General features: G+C 34.7%; 1 protein-coding gene and 1 long non-coding RNA gene across 18 annotated transcripts in view; one reads left to right on the forward strand and one right to left on the reverse strand.

Annotated features, from left to right (window-relative positions):
* LOC127797621 (beta-D-glucosyl crocetin beta-1,6-glucosyltransferase-like) overlaps positions 1-24,679 on the reverse strand; it is a 96,005-nt gene that overhangs the window by 55,181 nt on the left and 16,145 nt on the right. For 2 of the 17 annotated variants that reach the window (XM_052330680.1, XM_052330677.1), the window contains exons 2-3: positions 19,075-19,172; positions 5,961-7,521 (exon numbers count right to left, since the gene is read on the reverse strand). The exons of 3 other annotated variants lie outside the window; for them this stretch is intronic. In XM_052330680.1, the coding sequence (XP_052186640.1) occupies positions 6,315-7,521; positions 19,075-19,172 (1,305 nt within the window). In that variant the 3' untranslated portion in view covers positions 5,961-6,314. Of the gene's footprint in view, positions 1-5,960; positions 7,707-17,753; positions 19,173-24,679 lie in introns of those variants that run through there. 12 more of the 17 variants (XM_052330668.1, XM_052330676.1, XM_052330679.1 and 9 more) reach the window with 11 other exon arrangements.
* Positions 7,389-19,361, forward strand: LOC127797624 (uncharacterized). Its single transcript, XR_008022256.1, has 2 exons — positions 7,389-7,521; positions 19,075-19,361. It is a non-coding gene; the product is annotated as an uncharacterized LOC127797624 (long non-coding RNA).

The following is a 24,679-nucleotide window of genomic DNA, read 5'->3' on the forward strand; positions in this document are numbered from 1 at the left end:
TTAATATTTTATTTTTAATTAAACTCTCACGTGTATTGCACGAGTTTACCACTAGTAAATATAAAATTAAGATATCAGTCATAAGAGTTGTTTAAATATTTATTAAAACAAGCATGCAATTGAGAAATTCCAATATCCCTTTAAAATTAAAATGAATATAAAATTAAGATATAGACATAAAACTTATTTAAAAATTCATCAAAATAAATATGTAAATAGATAAATGAAAAATCTATTACCATATTTAGCAACAAGCTTAAGACAAAAAATAAGACTGAAAAAGCTCAACAAATCAAAACTTGCTTGAAGATGTCAAGATGGACGCACAAAATATTCTTTGCCAATGTTGAGAGAAGGTTAGTGAGCACATAAAATCAAGGGCTATTAGCACCAAAAAGCTAAACGTTTTTGGGTTTTAACAATTTTATTCAATGCTTTCAATTTTGACAAAAATATCTCAATTTCTGAAATTAGTTACAATTTTAGCTAATGCTTAAATCAATTTTGACCGACGTGTGACTTTGCCCAAGTGGCATACCACTTGACATTTAATTTATTTTTAAATTTTTTTCATTATTTTTTTAAAAAAATACTCTCTCTTCTCTTCTCTACACATACACACAACATATATATAGACACACACACACAACAACAACATATATTTATATACACACACAACATATATATACACATACATACAAAAATGTTTACGCACAACAACATATATATATACACACAACAATATATATACAGTGGTCGATGATGGGGGGTGACGGACGGCTGATTGAGCAGTGGTGAGGAGTGACAACGGCGCAGGCGAAAGGAAGAGAGAGGGTGAAAGGGAGAGATCGATGATGAAGTTCGACAGCCTTTATCAGAGAAATCCGATTTGAATTTTTCGATTGAACTTCTATAATCGAACTTCTACAACCTTCATTATCGAACTTCTATGGCTTTCATTATTGGACTTTTTCGATCTGACTTTTCCAGTCTTCACTATCAGACTTCTATACCCTTCATTATCGGACTTCTCCAATCAGACTTTTCTAATCAGGCTTTTCTGATCGGACTTTTCCAGCCTTTATTATCAAACTTCTATAGTCTTCATTATCGGACTTCTCCAATCAGACTTTTTCGATCAGACTTTTCTTGTAAGCACCCCCGCCCGGATATCCCCAACCACCTAGACTACCCGAACAAGAGCACTTACAGAAGGGAAAAAGAATGAACACAAGACAAGAACCACTCTGTCATGCATACACAAAGATAAGAACAGCGAAAGCAAAGCTAAACACATGCATGCACTACGGGTACCCCACTAACACAGCGGTCACATGATAAATAAATGAACACAGACTCCTATGCCGACATACACAAGTCTCGAAGAAAGACCTGCCACAGTAAAAATAATAGAGTAAATCCTACTCAGACATCAGAGTTGACAGGGACAAATGGGACTGCCTGTACACCATACCGACTCTGCAGCTAGCAGCTGACTCCATTGCCATGACCCACGCTGCCCCTACCTGGAATGATGGAAAAACAAAGTGAGTCGAGAGACTCAGCAAGCATAAGGAAAGAAAGACTGAAGGCTGAACATATCTAGAAAACTCTCCCCAGAATAAACCCCCAGGTACACACAAGCCATGAGACGCTACAACACAATAGCATAGCTTAATAAAAGCACAGACCGGTCCTTGGGGCCCACACAAGACACATGGCGCCCAAGTCCCATACCAACCTGCTGCTGTCCTGAAAGACAACATGTATCTCCAGCAAACCTGCACGCTATCCCGGGTCGGTGCTCCCATCACCTGTGTGTTCGTGTCGGTACTCCCGTCACCCGAGCCACAGGCTCCCTCAGAACGGTCCTCTCGTTCGAGAACTAATAACTACCAGTTACCATGCAATGCACATAAAAATACAATAACGTAATGAGCATCAACGTGATACATTGGCGCCCATACATCCAGGCATCAGGCCATGCTCCGCCCACATAATAAACCACACGCGATGCATATGCCCGTGCTGGATGCAACCTAACTAAGCTAGAATATCTGTGTCCAAGTATACTCAATAAATGAATATCCCAACATGCAACCCGTACCCATGTGCATATCAAATCATGAACAGTAATATAATAAATCTAATCGTGTAGTAAATCACATACTGGCAGAGCTAGTCAGCAGTGCCCGACACCGGTCAATGGCCAGTGACTAGGAGTGTCCACACGACGGTCCATTTCAGGGCCGTACAATAGTCTACCCCAACGTCACCAAACAGCCGACCCCTGCCCCACTGCTCGATAGCTCTAACCGAACCATAAATAAATCCAAGAAAAATCGTAAATAAACCCGCACATTTAGGAACCTAGTCCCCAAGCTGGGTTCAGCATCATTCCGAAGGGATTGGGGGAGGTACAAACCCCCGTTGGCACACAACAAATAAAACTCTAGAAGTCTCGGATTTAATTTAAATTAAAACAAATGAATAATAACTCAATAAATAAAGCTAGGCGCCGAATTAGAGTAAGGGAGAGGATAAAATACAAGAAATCACGGGGCCTTTCACGGGAATTAAAGATCACGAGGAGAGGGTTATGAACTTACCTTAACACGGCTGTTTCTTGCATTTCTTGCACTCCCGCTGCGAAGTAAAATATTTAATAGCGATTAATAAAACTTTGAATTGCATTAATTAAATCTAACCGTGTAATATAAATAATTCAATTGTCTAAAATCCCACGTAGGCTCACCACAAATAAAATCCTAATAAGTCTCATAATTATTTTAAATTAAATCACGCTAATAAAATTATCGAAGCCAGCTTAATAGATTAAATTTAAATTAAATAACTCAAAATTTCATAATTAATAAATGGGCCGAAACAGACAAAAGGAGGGTAAATAAATTGACAACGAAAGGAACATCGCAGAGGGAATAAAAAACTTGCCTTAACGAAGATATCCTTAGACTTGTTCTGTCCCAAAGCGGTAAAAATTATACAAACTGTAACACCGCAATAATTTGCCAAAATTAATAAAATTAGCCTCTAAACGAAATTTCAACCCCATAGAATATTTATTATTAGATTCTCTACATACCTGACAAATTAAATCTTCAATTAAACTTGATTTAATCTTGATTTCAACCCTAAAATCTCCCAATTTTCGTCCGCGCGCACTGTTCTTTTTTCCCAATTTTTGCTCGCTGAAATCACTGCTCTGGGGTGCCCGAATTGGGCTTTAAATTGAGCAAAAACGAGCGGCTGGGAAGGGGCCACGTGGTGGCCGCTGGGGGCATCGCCGCCGCCCGAAACGACGTCGTTTTGGGGAGGAATTTGCTGATCAAATTCCTCCCAGCCTCGCGCACACGCCAGCGGGCTCGAACCCGCATCCCCTGCCTGGTTGCCCTCACGCGGGACCGCCCATTCCGCATGATTCCTCCAACATATATACGCCGCGTATTAAATTTAAAGTGATTTTCGGCCACTTCTGTAAATCGCGTTTCAGAACCCCTAATTTTCTTTAATTGCACATACGCCCGATCTTCTATTTCCTTCTTATTTCACTTACACCCCGAATTTTCTAAAAATTTCACTAAATTAATTTATTTTATTATTTTTCTAAATACTCCCCAATAAATAATTATTTTCTCAAAATGATATAAATACACATTTTCTTAAATCTCCAAATATCCAAATAAATCAATATTTCCTTTTTAACTCACAAATATTCAATAATTACCAGAAATACAATAATTAATAATTATTAACCATTTCCAGATAATTTAATTAAATACCTTTAATTCCCTATTTTTCTCAAAACCTCATAAATAAATTCTTTCTCTTAAATTCCCAAATATTCACTAATGTCCTCAAATACCAATTTGAATAATTATTATTTATTTTCAAATTTTGAGATATTACATTTTCAGTCTTCATTATCAAACTTCTATGGCCTTCATTATTGAATTTTTCCGATTGAACTTTTCAGCCTTTATTATCAAACTTCTACACACTTTATTATCCGACTTCTCTGATTGGGCTTTTCCGATCAGACTATTCCAACCTACATTATCAGATTTCTGTGGCCTTCATTATCGGACTTCTCCGATCGGACTTTTTCTATGTGTATATATATATTAATATGTGTGTGCGTATGTTTTCATGTGTGTATATGTTGTTGTGTGTGTATATATTTTTGTGTGTGTGCGTATATATATATATGTTGGTGTGTATGTTAGAGATAACATTTTTTTGAATAAAATAATGAAAAAAATAAAAAATAAATTAAATACTAAGTAGCATGTCACCTGAGCAAAGTCACACGCCGATCAAAATTGATTTCAGTATTGGCTAAAATTACAACTAATTTCAAAAATTGGGCTCTTCTTGCCAAAATTGAAAGGATTAGATAAAATTGTCAAAACCCGAAAATGTTTGACTTTTTGGTGCTAATAACCCTAAAATCAAATCATAAAATATTTTGTAAATGAGAAAGACTATGAATAAAATGATTAATTAGAAATCAAGACGATTTTCATGTAAAGAATTAGGACGATTCATTCCAACTTGTAAAAAGTTTTTATATTTTAATATTAATATTATTATTTTATTTTTAAAATTATATTTTTTATATTTAAATTCGCCTTCACTAAATCAAAATCTAGCTTTTCCCCTTACTAACAGGTTACATATTCTAAATATACTCAAACAAATAGAGTAACAAGTTCCCTTGAACAATGACTGAATGGTCCCTTGGATAGTAGCTTGCTACTTCCTCCTAACTTACGGATCAAATTTGTTACTTGTCAAATTTTATTTGTTACATTTACATTAAAACTTTGTTTGGTTAGCCACATTTTTTTTTATAAAAAATGGTCATTTTTACCCAAATTCCAAGTTTTGATATGTTTGATTACTCAAAAAATTCCATGAAAAATGATTTTTATTTTTTGGTCATGTGATAGCTAAGTCCCACTTTTCCTGGAAAACAAATTCGCGGGGGGGCGGGGAGGAAACTTTTTTTCTAGGGAATTGGAAAATGGAAGAACTAAAGAGAAGCCCGATTGGTGGTTGCAAAGGAACGGGGATGGTGTCGCGAAGAAGAAGAAAAGAAGTTGGTGGTCAGTGAGGTTGAGGGGAAGCTTGGCTGGCAGTTGCAAAGAACAAGAAGTAGCGACGAACTGAGCGAGAATGATGGTGAGTAACCGCGGAGTGAATGATGATGGTCGTTGTGGCCAGTGATGGCAACGATGGACTGAGTGACAGAGAAGGCGAGTGAACGAGCGAGCGAGAGTGATAGTGGGCGGCAATGGCGACGACGGCTCCTTCATCCTCTGGCTATATGCATATTTGTTTTATTTTTTGAATATTTTGTATATATATATATATATGATTTATTTTTAGACAATGCCTTAAAATTTAATAGCAAACAAACATCAAAAGTTAAAAAAATATTATAATTTTTAGATAAAAAATTAAACCAATAAAACACCTTCAATTAATATTTTTTTTAAAATTTAATTTTACACTATTCAATTACTTAAAAAATATTTTTTTTATACAAATTGTATGATTGCACTCAAATGCACTCTAACATATTTATTATATATTTATAAAAAGTAACATGATGAGGGTGGGATATAAAATAATATTTTTGAATTAGAGGACCACCACTTTGACAACCAGGCCCCTTGAAATTCCAAGGCAGCATCCCTTCTTTGAACGTGGAAAGGTGTTTATTCCAAGGCGGCATGATTTCTTAAATTTATATATAAATATATATTTTTTATTTTTATAACTAATTTAATTTAAATCTTTATAAAGCTTTTGTTAATTAAGATAAATTTATCAGATAAATCACCTTAGAAGGTCACCAAATTTTGATATTTTTATAACGTGATCACTAAATTTTAATTTTTTATAAAATGATCATAAAAATTCAAAATATTTTATAATTTAATCACATTTAAGATTTGTTGACGTGCATTTATCGAAACTCTTGCCGCGGTGCTGACATGATAATGACATGACAAACAGTCAAAGTCAAATATTAAGCGTACAAAACTGCGAATGAAAAAGAGTGGGACACCCCCAAACCCAATCTCCTTCCGCTATCTCTTTCTTCTCCATGAGTAGTGGCGGCGAACAACGGCGACCCCCACTCTCTTTCTTCTCCATGCGTGACCGAAGCAGTCGGAGGCGGCTGCGAAGAAACGGGTGATCGGAGGTGACCGGCGGGAATTGAATTAAAAATAGAAAAATCGAAATATCAGCATCCTTAAATCAAGCAAGACTATTTAGACAAAAATCTACTTCCCCTGGCCAAAGAGGTGGATCAAAAGCTCTACCAAATCATCCATTTCTTCCTCCTCTCTCATCATCATCTTCTCCCTCAATCCCCGAACTGTACTTCTGATCATCCTGGCCATTTCTCCGTCTTCCTGCTGCTGATCATTCACCACCATCTCCGTCAAAACCCTAGCAATCTCCTCTTTCCTAAGCCTCCCAGCCTGGTCTCTCCTCACCTCCACCCCAGCCCCAATCTCCGCCACCAACCTCGCGTTCTGCGGCTGGTCCAGATGCATTGGCATGGCCGCGATCGGAACCCCGAACTCGATGCTCTCCAACACTGAGCTCCACCCGCAGTGGCTGACAAACCCTCCAACGCTCGGATGCTTCAGGATCCTCGCCTGTGGTGCCCAGCCCTGAACGATCTTCCCTCTCTCCCCTACCCTCGCCAGGAACCCTTCCGGCAAGGCCTCCGAGACCCTAGTCTTCTCTCCTGATGGGAACCTCACCACCCATATGAAGTTCACTGAGCTTAGCTCCAGCCCGTTGGCTATCTCTTCGATTTCTTCTCTCGACAAGAAATACTCGCTCCCGAAGGAAACGAACACGGTCGAGAGCTCGGGCTTTTTCCCAAGCCATTCCATGATCTCTGCATCTGAATCTCCTTGTGAGGAGGAGATTAAAGGTTCTTGAACCAGTGGGCCAACTGGTTGGATCTTCTTCTTGGCCAAGACAGAGGAGTAATCCAGGTATTTTTGCTCTATCTCTGTGGAGGATTTGATCAAGACGATGCCGGAGGATTGGTTCAGGGCAGGCAAGAAACGGTCAACGTCTTTGACTCCATTGGAGGTGGAGTGGAGCAGGCTATGGAAAACGGGTTTTTCGTATTCATGGAGGTGAATCTCCGGGAATGGGAACTCCACGCCGGGCTTTTCGGTGGTGTGGAGCATGAAGGAGAGTAAAGCGGCGCCGAAAGTTGAGAACAGAATCGCCGGGATGTTGAGCAGCGATGCGGCTTTCGGCGCCCATGGCAGGAGGAAGTCGTAGATGATGAGATCTGGGTTCAGGGTTTCGAGGATGGAGGAGAAGGCCGGGATGGCCTGCTCGAAGGCGATTTTGAGGGCGGACATGAGGTGGGACGGGAGGCCGTTGGTGGTGTGGCGGTGCGGCGGCAGCTCCGGCGAGGATGGGAGGGCGAGCTCCACCGGCTGGATGGATTTGGAGTAGGTGCCGGCGATTCTGTCATTGATGGAGCTTAGATTGACGGCTGTTGAGCAGAAGTAGATGTGGAAGCTTCTGTCTGCGAGTTTCTTGGCCAATTCTAGGAAAGGATTTATATGGCCATGGGCTAGCCATGGAAGCATTAAGATCTTCATGTTCTCTCTTCCTTCTCTATCAATCACTCAACTGGATATATATAGTAGTAACGTTATAACTATATATTCTACTTTTGAAATAATAAAGTTACATCATTTGATGTTACATCTCCAAATGGGTCATTGGATAAATCATTTCCATCTCTTTGGTTGCCAATTAGGAGATTATTTATTTGTATTGCTTTAATACCAACAAAAACCTATGTGTAAATAGAATTAGACTTAATTCTCTGGTTGGGTTAAGTTTGTTGGGTCTAATATTTTAGATCTCTTTATTGTTTTGAAATTATTTTTAATTTTAATTTTTTAAATAGTGAAAATATGTTTAATTTTATATTTTTAAAAATAAAGAAAAAATTTATAAAAAAAATTAAAATAACAAAAAGTCTGTTTAGCTCTCTTCATTAAAAATATGTTTAAAATTTTCAAAAAAGAAAAAATGTTACAGATAAAAAAATCTGTTTTCAGTAATTTTAAAATATAAAATTGAAAATAAATTTAAAATTAAAACTGAAACCTGAAACAGGTTGATGTTTTGTAACTGATTTGGGGATAATGAAATCAAGAAAAGGACCCAGTTGACAAACAATTCCGTGACCAAATGAAACTTTGCCACCCTAACGAATAATCAATCATAGGAGAGTTCCCAGCAGCCAGCCATGGATTTGTCCATCCGTAGTTGGGTTAATTACAACCAATAAGAGTCAATATTTAGAGATCGGGCCAAGACTAAATTGTGGTTGAATCTAGGGTTGAACTTTGACTCAGTTTGATTACCGAACTCATCAAAATGTTGAAATAGAAATAATTGAACTTATATCCAGTGGTGGAGCCACGTAGAGCCAAGGGTGAGAAGTATTGTCCACCCTGGATTTTTAAAAAATTTATTATATATAATATATTTTTAAATTTTTTTTTCTAAATGTCCACCCTAAATTTTTAAAAAATTCTTAATTTTAGATATATTTGTTAATGAGGATAAGAGTGTCTGGTAATTGCCTCTAATTGTCTAAAATCACCGGTCACGGTGGCCGATAATAATTGTCAGTGCATTTACACGCATTGAATTTTGTCAAAATTTTAAGTTTAGATCTACAAAATTTGGCCGTTAGATTTTAATGATTTATGTATATGTTGGTTGATGGAAATAAAAGTGTTGAGTTGTTGCCTCCGATCACCAAAAACCACCGGCCATGGGTGGCGATTGCCAGTACTTTTTTCAGTATTGATGAAAAATTAAAAATAAAATATATAAAAATTTGACTCACTTTTCTTTTATATATGTTAACCTCTTTAACCATTTCTTTAATTATGTTTTAATTAAATGGATTTTTTTTTTTTACTTTTTTTATAAATTTGTCAATTACATATTTGAAACTATGACAAAAAATATATTTTTTGTCTAAAGACTCAGATATGTAATTAAATTGAAGATTAATGATTGAACGATAATCATGAAGTTTATTAAGACTCGATTATGCAATCAAATTGGAGATTAATGATTGAACGATAATTTAGTTGTGTATATTAAAAAATAGATATTTAATAAAATTAATAATGATATTATTATGCGACGTTATTAAAATATGAAAATACGTTGATTGTATAATTTATTGATATATATATATTTTTTAATTTTATTTAATTTTAAACAAAATTTAGAGTTTTGAATTTAATTTTTGTTCATCTGCATAAAATTTTTTGCTCCGCCACTACTTATGTCAAAAACTAAATCAAACCAATCAAATAAATACAAAAATTGAATAATTCAAAAACCTAAAAATAGAACAAATATGGAAAAAAAACAGAACCAGTAGAAAAAAAAAATCGATGTCGTTTTTGACATGTTGATCTGTTTGGTTATTATATATTTTTTAATACAAAAAAAATTAAATCAAAATAATCGAAATTGCCAAACTTGAAAATTAAATTGAACTAACCCTTAGGTTGAACTCAACCAGCAATTTCGATCGACTAGATTCAATTATTTTGGTTAAACTGGAATTTTGCTCACCCCTAGTCGAATTGAGCTATATTTTTATAAAATAAAATAAATATATATTGATTAAATTTATGATATAAGAATTTGTTATACAAAGATTAAAAGATTTAAAGTGTATTAAGTAATATTAATTACTCTACAATTAAACAAAAATTTATCTATATATTAACAAAATGATAGATGGTATTTAAAGAATTAAAATTACATTCTTTTAGATATCTTGAATTATTATTTTTTAATGTATAAAAATAAGAGACAAAAATAAAAATTAAAACCCAGAAATTAAATTAAAAATAAAAATTTGACAATCAACTGGTCAAAAAACCTGAAGTGCTTTAGCTGGAAAGTTGAAAAGGCCAAAATTTTTTAGTGCAATTTTCTTCGCCTTCTTTAAAACCCCATTAGTTTTGGATTAAAACTAACCTAAAATTTCGCTCGCGTAAAAAAGTACTCAGATTATATAGTTTTAAAAATACTTAATTATTCAAAAAAACCCACTTGAGTGATAAAAAATCTTTATTTGATTTTAATATTAGCTTTATGATAGCAAAACTTTATCTAACATACTTGAATAAGAACTTATAATAGTCAATTGGACAAATTCATATACTCGATTAATTTTAAAAGAATGTGGAGCAATACTCAATTGATTATAAAAAGATTTTTTTATTCTTAGTCAATTTTCATAAATATTTTTCTTATAAATTTTATAACATATTCGATTAATACAAAAATATTGTAAGCACTCCCGCCCGGATAGCCTAAACCACCAGGACTACCCGAACTGGAGCGCCTACGGGAGGAGAAAAATAATGAAACACGAGACAGAAATACCCTGGCATGCATACTCAAAGATGAGAGCAACGGAAGCGAAGCAAAACACATGCATGCACTACGGGTACCCCGCTAACACAGCGGTCACAAGATAAATAAATAAACACAAACTCTTGTGCCGACATACACAAGACTCGAGAAAACACCTGGCATAGTACGAAATAATAGAGTAAATTCTACTTAGACATCAGAGTGGATAGGGATTGACGAGACTGCCTGTACACCACACCGACTCTATCGTTAAAGCTGACTCCCTTGCCATGGCTCACGCCGCCACTACCTGGAATGATGGAAAGCAAGGTGAGTCGAGAGACTCAGCAAGCATAAGGAAGAAAAGGCTGAAGGCTACACAAAACCAGAAATCTCACCCCAAAATAAACCCCCAGGTACACACAAGCCATGAGACACTACAATACAATAGCTCAATAGCATAACAAAATAAAAGCACATACCGGTCCTTGGGGCCCACATAAGACACTTGGCACCCAAGTCCCATACCAACCTGCCGCTGCCCTGAAAGGCAACAAATATCTCCACAAACCTGCACGCGCAATCCCGGGTCGGTACTCCCGTCACCCGTATCCGTCGGTACTCCCGACAATCGAGCCAAAGGCTCCCTCGAAACGGTACTCCCGTCCGAGAACTAAATACTACCAGTATCCATGCAATGCACATAAAAATGCAATGGCGTAATGAGCATCAACGTGATACAAGGCGCCCATACATCCAGGCATCAGGCCATGCTCCGCCCACATAGTAAACCACACGCCATGCATATGCCGCGCTGGATGCAACCTAACCAATCTAGAATGTCCGTGTCCAAGCATACTCAATAAATGAATATCCCAACATGCATCCCGTACCCATGTGCATATCAAATCATGAACAGTAATACAATGTATCTAACCATGCAGTAAATCACATACCGGCAGAGCTAGTTAGCAGTGCCCGGCACCGGTCAACGGCCAGTGACTAGGAGTGTCCACCCGACGGTCCACATCAGGGCCGTACAATAGTCTACCACAGCGTCACCAACAACTGACCTCTGCCCTACTGCTCGATAGCTCTAACCGAACCATAAATAAATCCGAGAAAAACTGTAAATAAGCCCGATAAAATCATAAATAAACTCGCCCGTCTAGGAACCTAGTTCCCAAGCTAGGTCCGGCATCATTCCCAAAAGGAGTGGGGGCGGTACAAACCCCCATAGGCTCACAACAAATAAAATGCTAGAAGTCTCAGATTTAATTTAATTAAAACGAATGAATAATAATTCAACAGATAAGGCTAAGTGCCAAAACAAAGTAAGGGAGAAGACTAAATACGAGAAATCACGGGGTCTTTCATGGGAATTGAAAAGCACGAGGAGAGGGTTAGGAGTTTGCCTTTACACGGTCGTTCCTTGCTTTTCTTGTGCACCTGCTGCGAAGTAAAATGTTTAATAGCGATTAATAAATCCATGGGTCGCATTAATTAAATCTAACCACGTAATATAAATAATTTAACAGCCTAAAATCCCACGTAGGCGCACCACAATTAAAATCCCAACGAGTCTCGCATTTATTTTAAATTAATTCACACTAATAAAATCCTCGAAACTACCTTAATAAATTAAATTTAAATCAAACGACTCAAAATTCCATAATTAATAAACGAGCCGAAACAGACGAATGGAGGGTATAAAATACGAGAAATCACAGGGTTTCTCCCGGGAATTAAAGAATACGAGAAAAGAATTAGGAACTTGCCTGAAACTAACTGATTTCGACCTCACTCGAGCTCCCGATGCAAATTAAATCATTTCCTAGCAAATAACACAATCGAGACTCAAATTACTTAATTTAAATCGCGTAAAATTTATAATTTAAACATAACATGCTTCTACAAATTTTTACCCACGTACCTAGTCACTTTCCGTGCCAAAACCATCCCGAAATCGCCCCATTTTCTATTCTTTTCTTTTCTTTCTTTTTCTTTCCTTTTTCTTTTCTCTTCTTCTTCTTCTTCTTCTTCTTCTCCTGTTCGTGCGCACCATTCTTCTTCTTCTTCTCTTCTTCTTTCCTTCTTCTTCTCCCTTCCTTCTTCCTTTCCTCTTTTTCTTCTTCTTCTTCTTCTTCCGCGCGGCTGCGGCTTCCTTCTTCTTCCTGCAACAACGCACCAGCGGCCGCCTGTCGCGGCCGAGCTCCACTGGTCGCCGCCTCGACTAGCGCTGCCCTCGCCCGCCCCTAGCCGGCCTCCGCGCACCACCGCGCTTGCTGCCACTGCCGCTGCTCGTGTCGCTCCCTCTCGGCTACTGTCGCTTCGCTGGGCGGCCATGGCCGAGCTTCACTCAAAGCTTCCATGGTTGCCACCCCCCCTCTCCCTCATTCCATCTCTCTTTCTCACTCTCTCAATCTCTTCCTCTCCCTCTCGATCTGTAAGCAGCCCCGCTCAGATATCCCAACCACCCGGTCTATCCGAACGAGTGCGCTCACAGAAGGGAAGAGGAATAGACAAAAGACAAAAATACCTTGGCATGCATAAATAAGAAATTTAACAGCGGAAGCAAAATGGTAAACATGCATGCCCACAAGCACCCCGCTGAAACAGCGGTCATGGAGTATATATAAAAATATACAGACACCTGTGCCAACAGATGAAAATACAGGGAATAGTCCGGCACAGTAAAAAATGAGGGACAAAAATACCGACAAAATATCAGAGATAACGGGGGCGACTAACTGTACACCGAACCAACGCAGCCGGCTGCTAAGTGGAACGATCCTCGCCCTCGGCCTTTGCTTTACCCTTACCTGGAATGATGGAAAGCAAGGTGAGTCGCAAGACTCAGCAAGTTTATAAGAAATGAAAGGCTATAAATAAAAGATGAGACCATCCCAAACACAGCCCCACAAGTACACACAAGTCATGAGACGCTACAACACAACAGTGCAGTATAATAAGAGCACATACCGGTCCTTGGGGCCCACACAAGACACCTGGCACCCAAGTCCCATACCAACCTGCCGCTGCCCTGAAAGGCAACAATATCCTCAACAAACCTGTGCGCACTGTCCCGGGGCGGTACTCCCGTCACCCGTATCTATGTCGGTACTCCCGACAACCGAGCCATAGGCTCCCTCGGAACGATACTCCCGTCCGAGAACTAAATACTATCAGTAGCCATGCAATGCACATAAAATGCAATGGCGTAGTGAGCATCAACGTGATACAAGGCGCCCATACATCCAGGCATCAGGCCATGCTCCGCCCATATAGTAAGCCACACGCAATGCATATGCCCGTGCTAGATGTATCCTAGTCAAGCTAAAATGCCCGTGACCAAGTATAACCAAATCATGTTAATCCAACATGCAGCCCGTACCCATGTGCACATCAAAACATGCAACGAGAATAAAATATAAGCAGGTATGCTATAATCACATAACGGCTAAGCTAGTCAGCAGTGCCTGGCACCGGTCAACGGTCAGTGGGTAGGAAAGACTCGCCGGCGGCCTAAGGTAGTCCGCACGACAGTCACTCCGTCACCGAACCGCCGATTCTAACCCCCACTGCACAACCGCTCCAGCCAGAAAATAACCAAAAATCTAATTAATACCCGAACCGCTAAGAACCTAGCCCCGGGTGAGTACGGCATCATTCCCAACAGGCAGGGGGTGGCACAAACCCCCGTAGGCAACCAACGAATAAAACCCACGAGATCCATTTAATAAATTAAATCTTAAACTAACCGTTTAAAAACTTCATGATTAATTAATAGCCGAAACAAACGAAGGGAGGCCCAATAAATTGCCAATGAAAGAAACGACGAGATAGGTAAGAAGAACTTGCCTTATCAGAGATATCCTTAGGCTCGTTGGATCCAAAAGCAGTAAAAATTATACAAACTTCAATATCCCAATTATTTGCCAAAATTAACAAAATTGGACGCAAAACGAAATTCTGACCGTACAGAATATTAATTACTAGCTGCTCTACATACCTGGATAATTAAATCTGGAATTAAACGCAATTTAATCCGAATTTTTCAGCCCCAAAATCTCACAAATTTCTCCCGCGCACGCTGCTGTTCTTTTTTGCAATTTCCTTACTGTTCGCATGCAAAAAGAACGCCCGAAATCGGGCTTAAATCGGCCAAAAACAAGCGGCTGAGGCGCGGCCACGTGGCAGCGCACGGGTGGCTGCTGGAGGCCACCGCCATAGGCGAAACGGCGTCGTTTTGACGCCTATGGCTGAATTAAATCAGCCAAAATTCCCCCCCTCGCGCGCAGCCCCCGCGATTCGAAGCCGCGTCCACCGCCTGGCAGCCTCGCGCGCTACCGCTCGCGCTCGCATGCATCTTCAACCTATATATGCATTATGTTATATTTGAAGAGACTTTTTGGCCTTCCCGCAATTCACGCCAGCACCCCTAACTTTCCATTAAATACACAAACACCCATTTAATTAATTACAGAAATGCCCGAAACTTCTAAAAATCCCACAACTTGATTTATTTTAATTTTTCTCTAATTCCAGAAATTCCTAACACAAATTAATTAATTATTTTAATTTCTTATTTCCTTAAAATCACATAAGTAAATTTTATTAAATCACAACAAATTATTTTAATATTTTCTTTAAATTATATTATCACACTACATCAATAATTAATTTAATTTTTAATTATGGGTCACTAAACGATCTCTCCCTCACTTGGCCGAGCGCTCTCACTCTTCCAATCTCTCGGCTCCCCCTGCTCTCTCACGAATCCTCTCTCCCTCTCTCTGTTCCTTCTCCCAGTGGCTAGAAGCTTCCATGAAACAAAAAATATCAAATCTTGGCCACTTGCTTAACCCCTACGCACACGCGCACAGCCACAAAATTTTAAACAAATTAATCAATTTAATTAATTAAATAGTTAATTTACACTTATATTATTTTTGGGATATTACAAATATACTCGACTATTTTGAAAATATATATTAGTATAAAATTTCTAAATTTAAGAGAAAATTAAAATGTTTTGAAAATTATCAATAAATCAAATTTATTAAAAATATTTTCTCAATAAATTAAAATATACATTTCTCAACAAAAAAAGATTGGGCTTTTTCTAAGCCCAGTATAAATTAGCACATTTTAAGCCCAAGACCAAGTATAAATTAGCCCATTTGTTGTGTAATACATCGGGAGCCCAGAGAGATTAGTATATATCGAGGATAGTGTAAGAAAGGAAACAACACCAACTGAATATCTTTTGAGCTGAATGCAGGCAAAGAACTCCAGGGTTAAGCGTGTTTGACTTGGGAAAATCCAATGATGAGTGATCCTTCTGGGAAGTTCGCGTAGGCCCATCAAGGTAAGTTATTCCAATCCTTCCTATCGCTCGATCGAGATGTTACAAGTGGTATCAGAGCCGACCCCTGAGCCTCTGAGCGCGATGGTGGGGCAAACCTCAGCAAGGATGCTGAATCCCCAAAGGAGGTGTGTGTAGACACCTTCGGCGAATCCCACATTGGTCATGCAAAAAGAAGGGAGATCTGGGACCAATTGTAAGGTCGCATGACGAGAACGTTATGTGCTTAAGGGGGAAAAATGTAATACCCCGAGAACCCAGAGAGGTTAGTATATATCGAGGATAGTGTAAGAAAGGAAACAATACCAGCTGGATACCTTTTGCGCTGAATGCAGACAAAGAACTCTAGGATTAAGCGTGCTTGATTTGGGAAAATCCAATGATGGGTGAGCCCCCTGAAAAGTTCGTGTAGACCAATCAAGATAAGTTGTTCCGATTCTTTCTATCGCTTGATTGAGATGTTATATGTCGAGCCCGATCCATTTACAAGGTAATTTAGTTATTTTATCAAATGCTTAGGCAAAACTAATTTGTGAAAAATTTCTAATTGATTTATGGATGTTATAAGTTTTAACTTAATTTTGAAAATATCAGTAACGTTTAGATTAAGAGAAATCTCTTATTAATATTTCGAAATATGATCAAATATCAATGGCTAGATGAGAGATACATCGAGATTGAGTTGAGTTTGTTTTTATTAAATTATATAATAATTAGAACTCAATATAAAAATAAAAATAATAAATTTATGTCATTATAAATATTTTACCCTTAATTTTAAGTTAAATCTAAACGGTCAAACTTATTTCGTGACTAAGATAATTATATTAAAATATTAATAATGTCAAAGAAAATAAAATATTAATGGTGTATTTAGTAATAAAAAGGTTATGCGTCTCCACCGGACATCACAACTTCTATCAGCGTCACAACACTGTTCAACTATGAAACAACCATGATTTTAATACATCTTGGGATAGAATTCTTTATTTCTTAGTATTTTATTATTTTAAATTTTTTTTAACAAACCTATATTTTTATTATTATACTTCTATGTTTTTTTTTGTGATCACTTGAAGTATTGTTATTTTGATTACATTTCTAAATTTATATTTTCCACTTAATTTAATCTCTATTTCTAGATAGTATGATTTCTTAGAATTTCACTTTTATTTATGGGATTTATTTATTAAATTTATATATAAATGTATTATTTATAGTTTTATAATTAATTTGATTTAAACTCTTAATAAATAGGAAATGTGAGTCATATTTTGGTCAAATGAAAATAATCGAATTGAATCAGTTAAAATTGACGATTTGAATCGATTCAATCTGTATCTCAGCTCAGTTTAGTTTCTAAATTTTAGTATTTTGATTATTTTGATTTAGTTTGCATTTTGGCATTGAAAAAAATTAAAATAATAAAATCGATGAAAATGTAAAAAATGACATTGTTTCTTATCAAATTTTTTATTTTTTTGTTTTGGTTTTTAGGTCAAATTATTATTTTTATTTTTTTATTTTTAAAATTTATTTAATTTAAGCATCTATTCAATCAATTCGGTTTAATTTTTTTTAAAAAAATAACTTTCCATATTCCACCACTTCTTGCATTCCTCCTTTTGTTCTTGGACTTGGGAAGTTAGAGTTTTGATATGTGGGGATTATTTATTAAATTTATATATAAATTTAATATTTATATTTTTACAACTATTTTGATTCAAACTCTTAAAGAATAATGATTCATTTAGGGGTGAATATTTAATTTAATTGGTTTGCTAATAAATTGATTAAATTATTTAAATCGAATAGATTAAACTTGTGTCAAAAAAGTGAACCTAATCAAACTTGTGTTAGAAAGTGAACCTAGCCGATTAAATAGATTTTTAAAATTGAACAATTCAAATTCAAAAAATTAAAATATAATAACTTATTTAACATTTCATCCTGAATAATATTTTTTAATAAAATTACCCATCAACCAAGCAGATAAAATACCCATTTAACGGTCCCCAAAGATCTACTTGCCCTCCCCAAAAATGTGGGTCAAAAGCTCCGCCAAGTCATCCATTTCTTCCTCCTCTCTCATCATGATCTTCTCTCGCAATCCCCCAACTGTAGTTCTGATCGTCCCGGCCACATCTCCGTCTTCCTCCCGCTGATCATCCACCACCAGCTCCTTCAAAACCCTAGCGATCTCCTCTCTCCTAAGCCTCCCAGCCTGGTCTCTCCTCACCTCCACCCCGGCCCCAATCTCCGCCACCAACCTCGCGTTCTCCGGCTGGTCCAGATGCATTGGCATGGCAACGATCGGAACCCCGAACTTGATGCTCTCCAACACTGAGCTCCACCCGCAGTGGCTGACAAACCCTCCAACGCTCGGATGCTTCAGGATCCTCGCCTGCGGTGCCCAGCCCTGAACGATCTTCCCTCTCTCCTCTACCCTCGCCAGGAACCCTTCTGGCAAGGCCTCCGAGACCCTAGTCTTCTCTCCGGATGGGAACCTCACCACCCATATGAAGTTCACTGAGCTTAGCTCCAGCCCGTTGGCTATCTCTTCGATTTCTTCTCTCGACAAGAAATACTCGCTCCCGAAGGAAACGAACACGGTCGAGAGCTCGGGCTTTTTCCCAAGCCATTCCATGATCTCTGCATCTGAATCTCCTTGTGAGGACGAGATTAAAGGTTCTTGAACCAGTGGGCCGACTGCTTGGATCTTCTTCTTGGCCAAGACGGAGATGTAATCCAGGTATTTTTGCTCTATCTCTGTGGAGGATTTGATCAAGACGATGCCGGAGGATTGGTTCAGGGCAGACAAGAAACGGTCTACGTCTTTGACTCCATTGTAGGTGGCATGGAGCAGGTCATGAAAACCGGGTTTTTCGTATTCATGGAGGTGAATCTCCTGGAATGGGAACTCGACGCCGGGCTTTACGATGGTGTGGAACATGAAGGAGAGTAAAGCGGCGCCGAAAGTTGAGAACAGAATCGCCGGGATGTTGAGCAGCGATGCGGCTTTCGGCGCCCATGGCTGGAGGAAGTCGTAGATGACGAGATCTGGGTTCAGGGTTTCGAGGATGGAGGAGAAGGCTGGGATGGCCTGCTCGAAGGCGGTTTTGAGGGCGGACATGAGGTGGGACGGGAGGCCGTTGGTGGTGTGGCGGTGCGGCGGCAGCTCCGGCGAGGATGGGAGAGCGAGCTCCACCGGCTGGATGGATTTGGAGTAGGTGCCGGCGATTCTGCCATGGATGGAGCTTAGATTGACGGCTGTTGAACAGAAGTAGATGTGGAAGCTTCTGTCTGCGAGTTTCATGGCCAATTCTAGGTAAGGGTTTACATGGCCATGGGCTAGCCATGGAAACATTAAGATCTTCATGGTCTCTTTTCCTTCTCTATCGACCACTCAATTGAAGATGATGATTATATATATATAGTAAGGTAAGGTTATAACTATATAATAATTTGCATTTGAATTCAATCAATATAATTAATAAAGTTACATCATTTGATGTTACATCTCCAAGAGGGTCATTGGGTAAATCATTTCCATCTTCTTTGATTGTCTTTTAGAAAATTATTTATTTGTATTGCTATAATACAAACAAAAACCTATGTCTAAATGAGATTACACTTAATCCTAATTCTACCGTTAGTTAAGTTTGTTGGATCTAATATGAATATGTTTTCTTTGTGTTTTTAATTTTTAGTTTTGATTTTTAAATTTATTTTTAATTTTTTTATTTTGATAATCTACATATTTTTAAAAAATTAAAAACGTGTTCTTTTTTTATTTTAAAAAAATTATTTTTTAAAATAAAAAATTAGAAAATAAATTTTGAGAAATATTATCTTATAATATTTTATTTAATAAATTTGATTATTAAATTAAAAAATTAACTATTTTTAATAAAATTTTACTATTAAAATAAAATAATAAATTTGATTAATAAATTGTTGATATCTAAGTGATAATTTATATAAAATATTATTCTATATTTTTAATTATAATATAGATATACTATAATTTTTAAATTTTAAATAATTCTGTAATTTTATTTTTATAATTTAAGAACTATTTTTTTATTTTTTTTCTTTTCTTTTTTAGAGCCAAAACATGAAAAATGGAGTGTGTTTTCCATATTTTGGATTTAGAGATTGTATTGGCTGAAAACAACCAAAATAAATTTTTTTGTTTTGGGTTATCTTTTTAAAAAAATTTCTTGTTTTTGAAAATGACAAAATAAATGTATTTTTATTATTTTAAAAAATTAAAAACTAAAAATAGTCTGAAAACAACATAGAGAACACAATTTTAGTTTATTCAAATCTTAGTCCCAATTAACAATAATGAGTTATGGAATCCATATGTCTAAATAAGATTAGACTTAATCCTAATTCCCTTGTAGAGTTAAGTTTGTTGGGTCTAATATATTAAATTTTTCGTGTCTTAGACCCAATTAACAATAATGACTTATGATATCAACTTTTTTTAAATATGAAATTTACTTGTAAAAAATAGGTTTTGATTGCAATGTAAGTTGGCGGGCTCACTATAAACCCATGGTACGCTTGCCCCTCGATCTAAATAAGCAGAAAAATAGTTGCGGACTAAATCTCAAGTTTTGAATTTTCAGATAAATATAATTAATGCACAGTTTTATATGAAAGTAAAATCAAATTCATGACTTTGTAATATTCTAAGGTTTCAAATGTGTGTGAGTACTCAAGAGATAAAAAGAAATATTTTTTTATTATTAATTAATAAAATTATTTAACAAATGTCTTAAAAACACGTGTTATAATTAATAAACAAAATAAAATAAAGAAAATGACCAAATGACGAACAATTCTGTGAGCCAAATGAAACATGCCAAATCAAGCATAATTAAAGGGGACCCAAAACCCTTTTTATAATTAATCTTTTGTAATTGATTTTGGGATTAATGAAATCAAGAAAATGACCCAATTGACAAACAATGCCGTGACCAAATGAAACTTTGCCGACCAAACGAATAATCAATCCTAGGAGACTACCCAGTAGCCGGTAGCCAGCCATGGATTTGTCCATAGGTTGATGTTGCGTTTGGGTTTCGGCCGGCGAAATAATTCTCATTAAGAGTCGCGCGTGGTATGGTTGAGATATCATTATGGTTGACGGCCAAATAGTTTATATTTTTTGTATTTTATTATTTATATAATATTTTTATTTTATTTTATATGTGAATGCTGGCAAATCTAGATTGAATTGTTTTCGAATCTAAGGGTGAGTTTTTGATTGTTTTGATTACCGAAATATCCGAACATGTCTCCAAAATTAAATCAAACCTACCAAATAAATATAAAAATTGAACAAAACGAAAACCTAAAAAATTGAACAATTATGAAAAAAAATTGAATTGATCGAAAAAAGTTTAAAAATTAAAAAATATCGACGTCATTTTTGATATTTTAATCGATTTATTATTTTAATTTTTTTTAATACGAAAATCAAATTAAACTAAAATAATCGAAATTGTCAAACTTGAAAATCAAAATAAACTAACCTTTAGCTTAAACCGAACTAAACTAGAATTAATTTAATTGATTCTGTTCGATTATTTTAATTAAATTAAAATTTTGCTCGCCCCTAGCTTAATTGAATTGTGCTTTTATAAACTAAAATAAATATATATTGATTAAAATTATCATATAAGAATTTGTTATATAAAGATTAATAGATTTAAAGTGTATTAAGTAATATTAATTACTATACAATTAAAAAATTATAAAATAATATTAACACATATTAAAATAAAACTCATGGTCAAATATTTAAATTACAAATCAAAAATTAAACAAAAAATTATCTATATATTAACAAAATGATAGATGATATTTAAATAATTAAAATTACTTTTTTTTGTTATCTTAAATTATTATTATATTTTTAATATATAAAAATAAGAGGTAAAAATAAAAATTAAAACCCTGAAATTAAATTAAAAATAAACTTTTGGCAATCAACTGGTCAATGGCCTGAGCTGCTTTAGCTAGAAAGTTGAAAAGGCCAAATTTTCTAGCTCTAGAAAATTCAGTCTTGGTTTCTTGTGAAACTTGTCCATCTTCATCTATGATTGACTAATTGATGGGAGATGTTTCTTTTATCTTATAATTATTTTTAAAGTGAAATTAAGAGTCGATTAAGATTACTCGGTTAATATTTCATGTTAATTAAGTAAGATTTAATAATTACTCGCATAATTTTAAGGACTAGTCGATTAATATTACTCTTTACTCGAGTAATAATAGTTCAAAAAATAACATATTCTCTATTTTGAGAATCAATCAATTAATATTAATTATTAATTAATTGAGTAATAATTTAATTATTCGCGTACAATCTTAAAGATGGTTGAGTAATAAATGGATGGTCTTTTAGTCACTCTCTATTTCAAAAAATAATTGAGTAATTTTTTTTGTTAGTTAAGTAATATCTATGATTGCTGGCATAATTTTATTATTTACTTGATTAATTGAAAAGCCTATTATTGGAAAACTTACTTGCGTAATTTTTCAGTTTTGTCTATTTTTTCAATTTTTTAATTTGTTCAAGTTTTCAATTTTTCAGTTTTTTTTTTTAGTTTTCCTGTTTAGCAATTGATTCAATTTTCTCGTATTTGTTCAATTTTTTTGATTTTTAGTTTGTTCGATTTTCATATTTGTTTGATTGGTTCATTTTGATTTTTTACACAAGTTCGATCAATTCAATTTTAGCATTTTGATCGGTTCGACCTGTTGGTACAACATATGAGCTATTTATCGGAGTAAATGTTATTCTTTCACAATTATCGAGTTTAGTTTTTTATTTAAATTAACATAATTTTGAATTAAGAAAATATTATTTTGCAAGTCTTTGAAATGATTTATGGCCATTTCAATTTTTTTTTTATTTTTAAACAAAACCAAGGTGGATTTGGATCGAAATTCAAATATTTTCAATAATTTTCTAACCAAATAATGAATTTTAGATTTTAAATTCTAAATAATAAATAAAAGAGTCAAATTAAATTTCTTATTACATCTTTATATCAAATTTATATGATTTTAACATCAATGTGTTTAATAACATTCTTCTATGAAGCCAAACCTTTAAAACTCATTATCAACAAAAAAAAAAAAAAAAAGATTGGGCCTTTTTTGGGCCCGGTCCATTTACATGCTTAGGAGGTAATTTAGTTACTTAATCAAATGCTTAGGCAAAATTAATTTGTGAAAAAATTCTAATTGAGTTATGGATGTTATAATTTTTAACTTAATTTTGAAAATATTGGTAACGTTCAAATTTCCTCATCATAAATTACAAATATAATGCTTAGATTAAGAGGAATCTCTTATTAATATCTCGAGATAGAGTCAAATATTAATGGTCAAATAAGAGATATATTAAGATTGAATTACATTTATTTTTATTAAATTATATAATAATTAAAACTCAATTTAAAAATAAAAATAATAAAATTCATGTCATTATGAATATTTTATCTTTAATTTTGAAGAAAATCTAAACCGTCAAACTTATATATAGATGATAAACATTCAAAAAATCGACATCAATCATTTTCAAAAAAAAAAAAATTGTGACTAAGATATATGCCTTTATTTTAGACTTCAACTATATCTATTTTTGAGGATTGATATACTTGTAAATATTTTGTGACTAGGATAAATATTTTAAAATATTAATAATGTCAAAGAAAATAAAATATCAATGGTGTATTTAGTAATAAAAAGGAAATGTGTCTCCACCCGACATCACAACTTCTATGAGCATCAATTTAACCCTTAGACCTGCATTAATATTTTAAGATATTAATAATGTCAAAGAAAATAAAATATTATATTTTTTTCAATCATTTAAATTTTACTTTATTTCAATTACATCACTGAATTTGTATTTTTGAATCAATTTAATGTATATTCCAATACAACATAATTTCTTAGAATTTTACCTTTATTTGTGAGATTTATTTATTAAATTTATATATAAATGTAATATTTATAATTTTATAATTAATTTAATTTAAACTCTTAATGAATAGAAAGGGTGAGTCACATTTTGGTTAAATCAAATATTCGAATCGAATATGTTAAAATTGGCAATTTAGTTAGGTTTAATCTGGTTTTCAGTTCGATTTAGTTTCTAAATTAGAGTGTTTCGGTTATTTAGATTTAATTCATATCTTCATATTAAAAAAATGATATAAACAAATTGATCAAAATATCAAAAACAACATCATTTTATTTTCAATTTTTTGTGTTTTTTTATTTTTTATGTTAGTTTGGTTTTCTTTTTTTCTATTTTTTGGTTTATTCAATTTGACCATCTATTCAATCAATTTAGTTTGATTTTTGAAAAATCACTAAAGAGAATCACATATATGATGCTACAGTTAAAAATAATTTTTTTATTATATATCAAATACACTCAGTGGAATATAATATATACGTCATACACTAGGTTAGGTATTTAAGCAATACTCATGTTTAATAATTGAATATAAATAAATTTATACCTATTATCTGATGTAAGATTGAAATACAAAAATAATTTTTATATTGAGATTGAATTTATTTTAAGATGTGGTGGTCTTAATCGGTTTACACCTAATATGTTGAATAGTACTGTTTCGATCATCTTTTTTCGTGCTAGATATAGAGATTTTGTGTATCACTAATGTTTGTGTTTCAAAATTTTAATTATAATAATTATATGTAAAATATTTATGTGATAGTAAAATATTTTTAGTGGGAGAAGAAAGAAAAGAAAAAAAGGGAAAGAGAAGGAGGATTGAA

Source organism: Diospyros lotus, chromosome 3 (assembly GCF_014633365.1).
Source record: "Diospyros lotus cultivar Yz01 chromosome 3, ASM1463336v1, whole genome shotgun sequence".
Lineage (NCBI taxonomy): Eukaryota > Viridiplantae > Streptophyta > Magnoliopsida > Ericales > Ebenaceae > Diospyros > Diospyros lotus.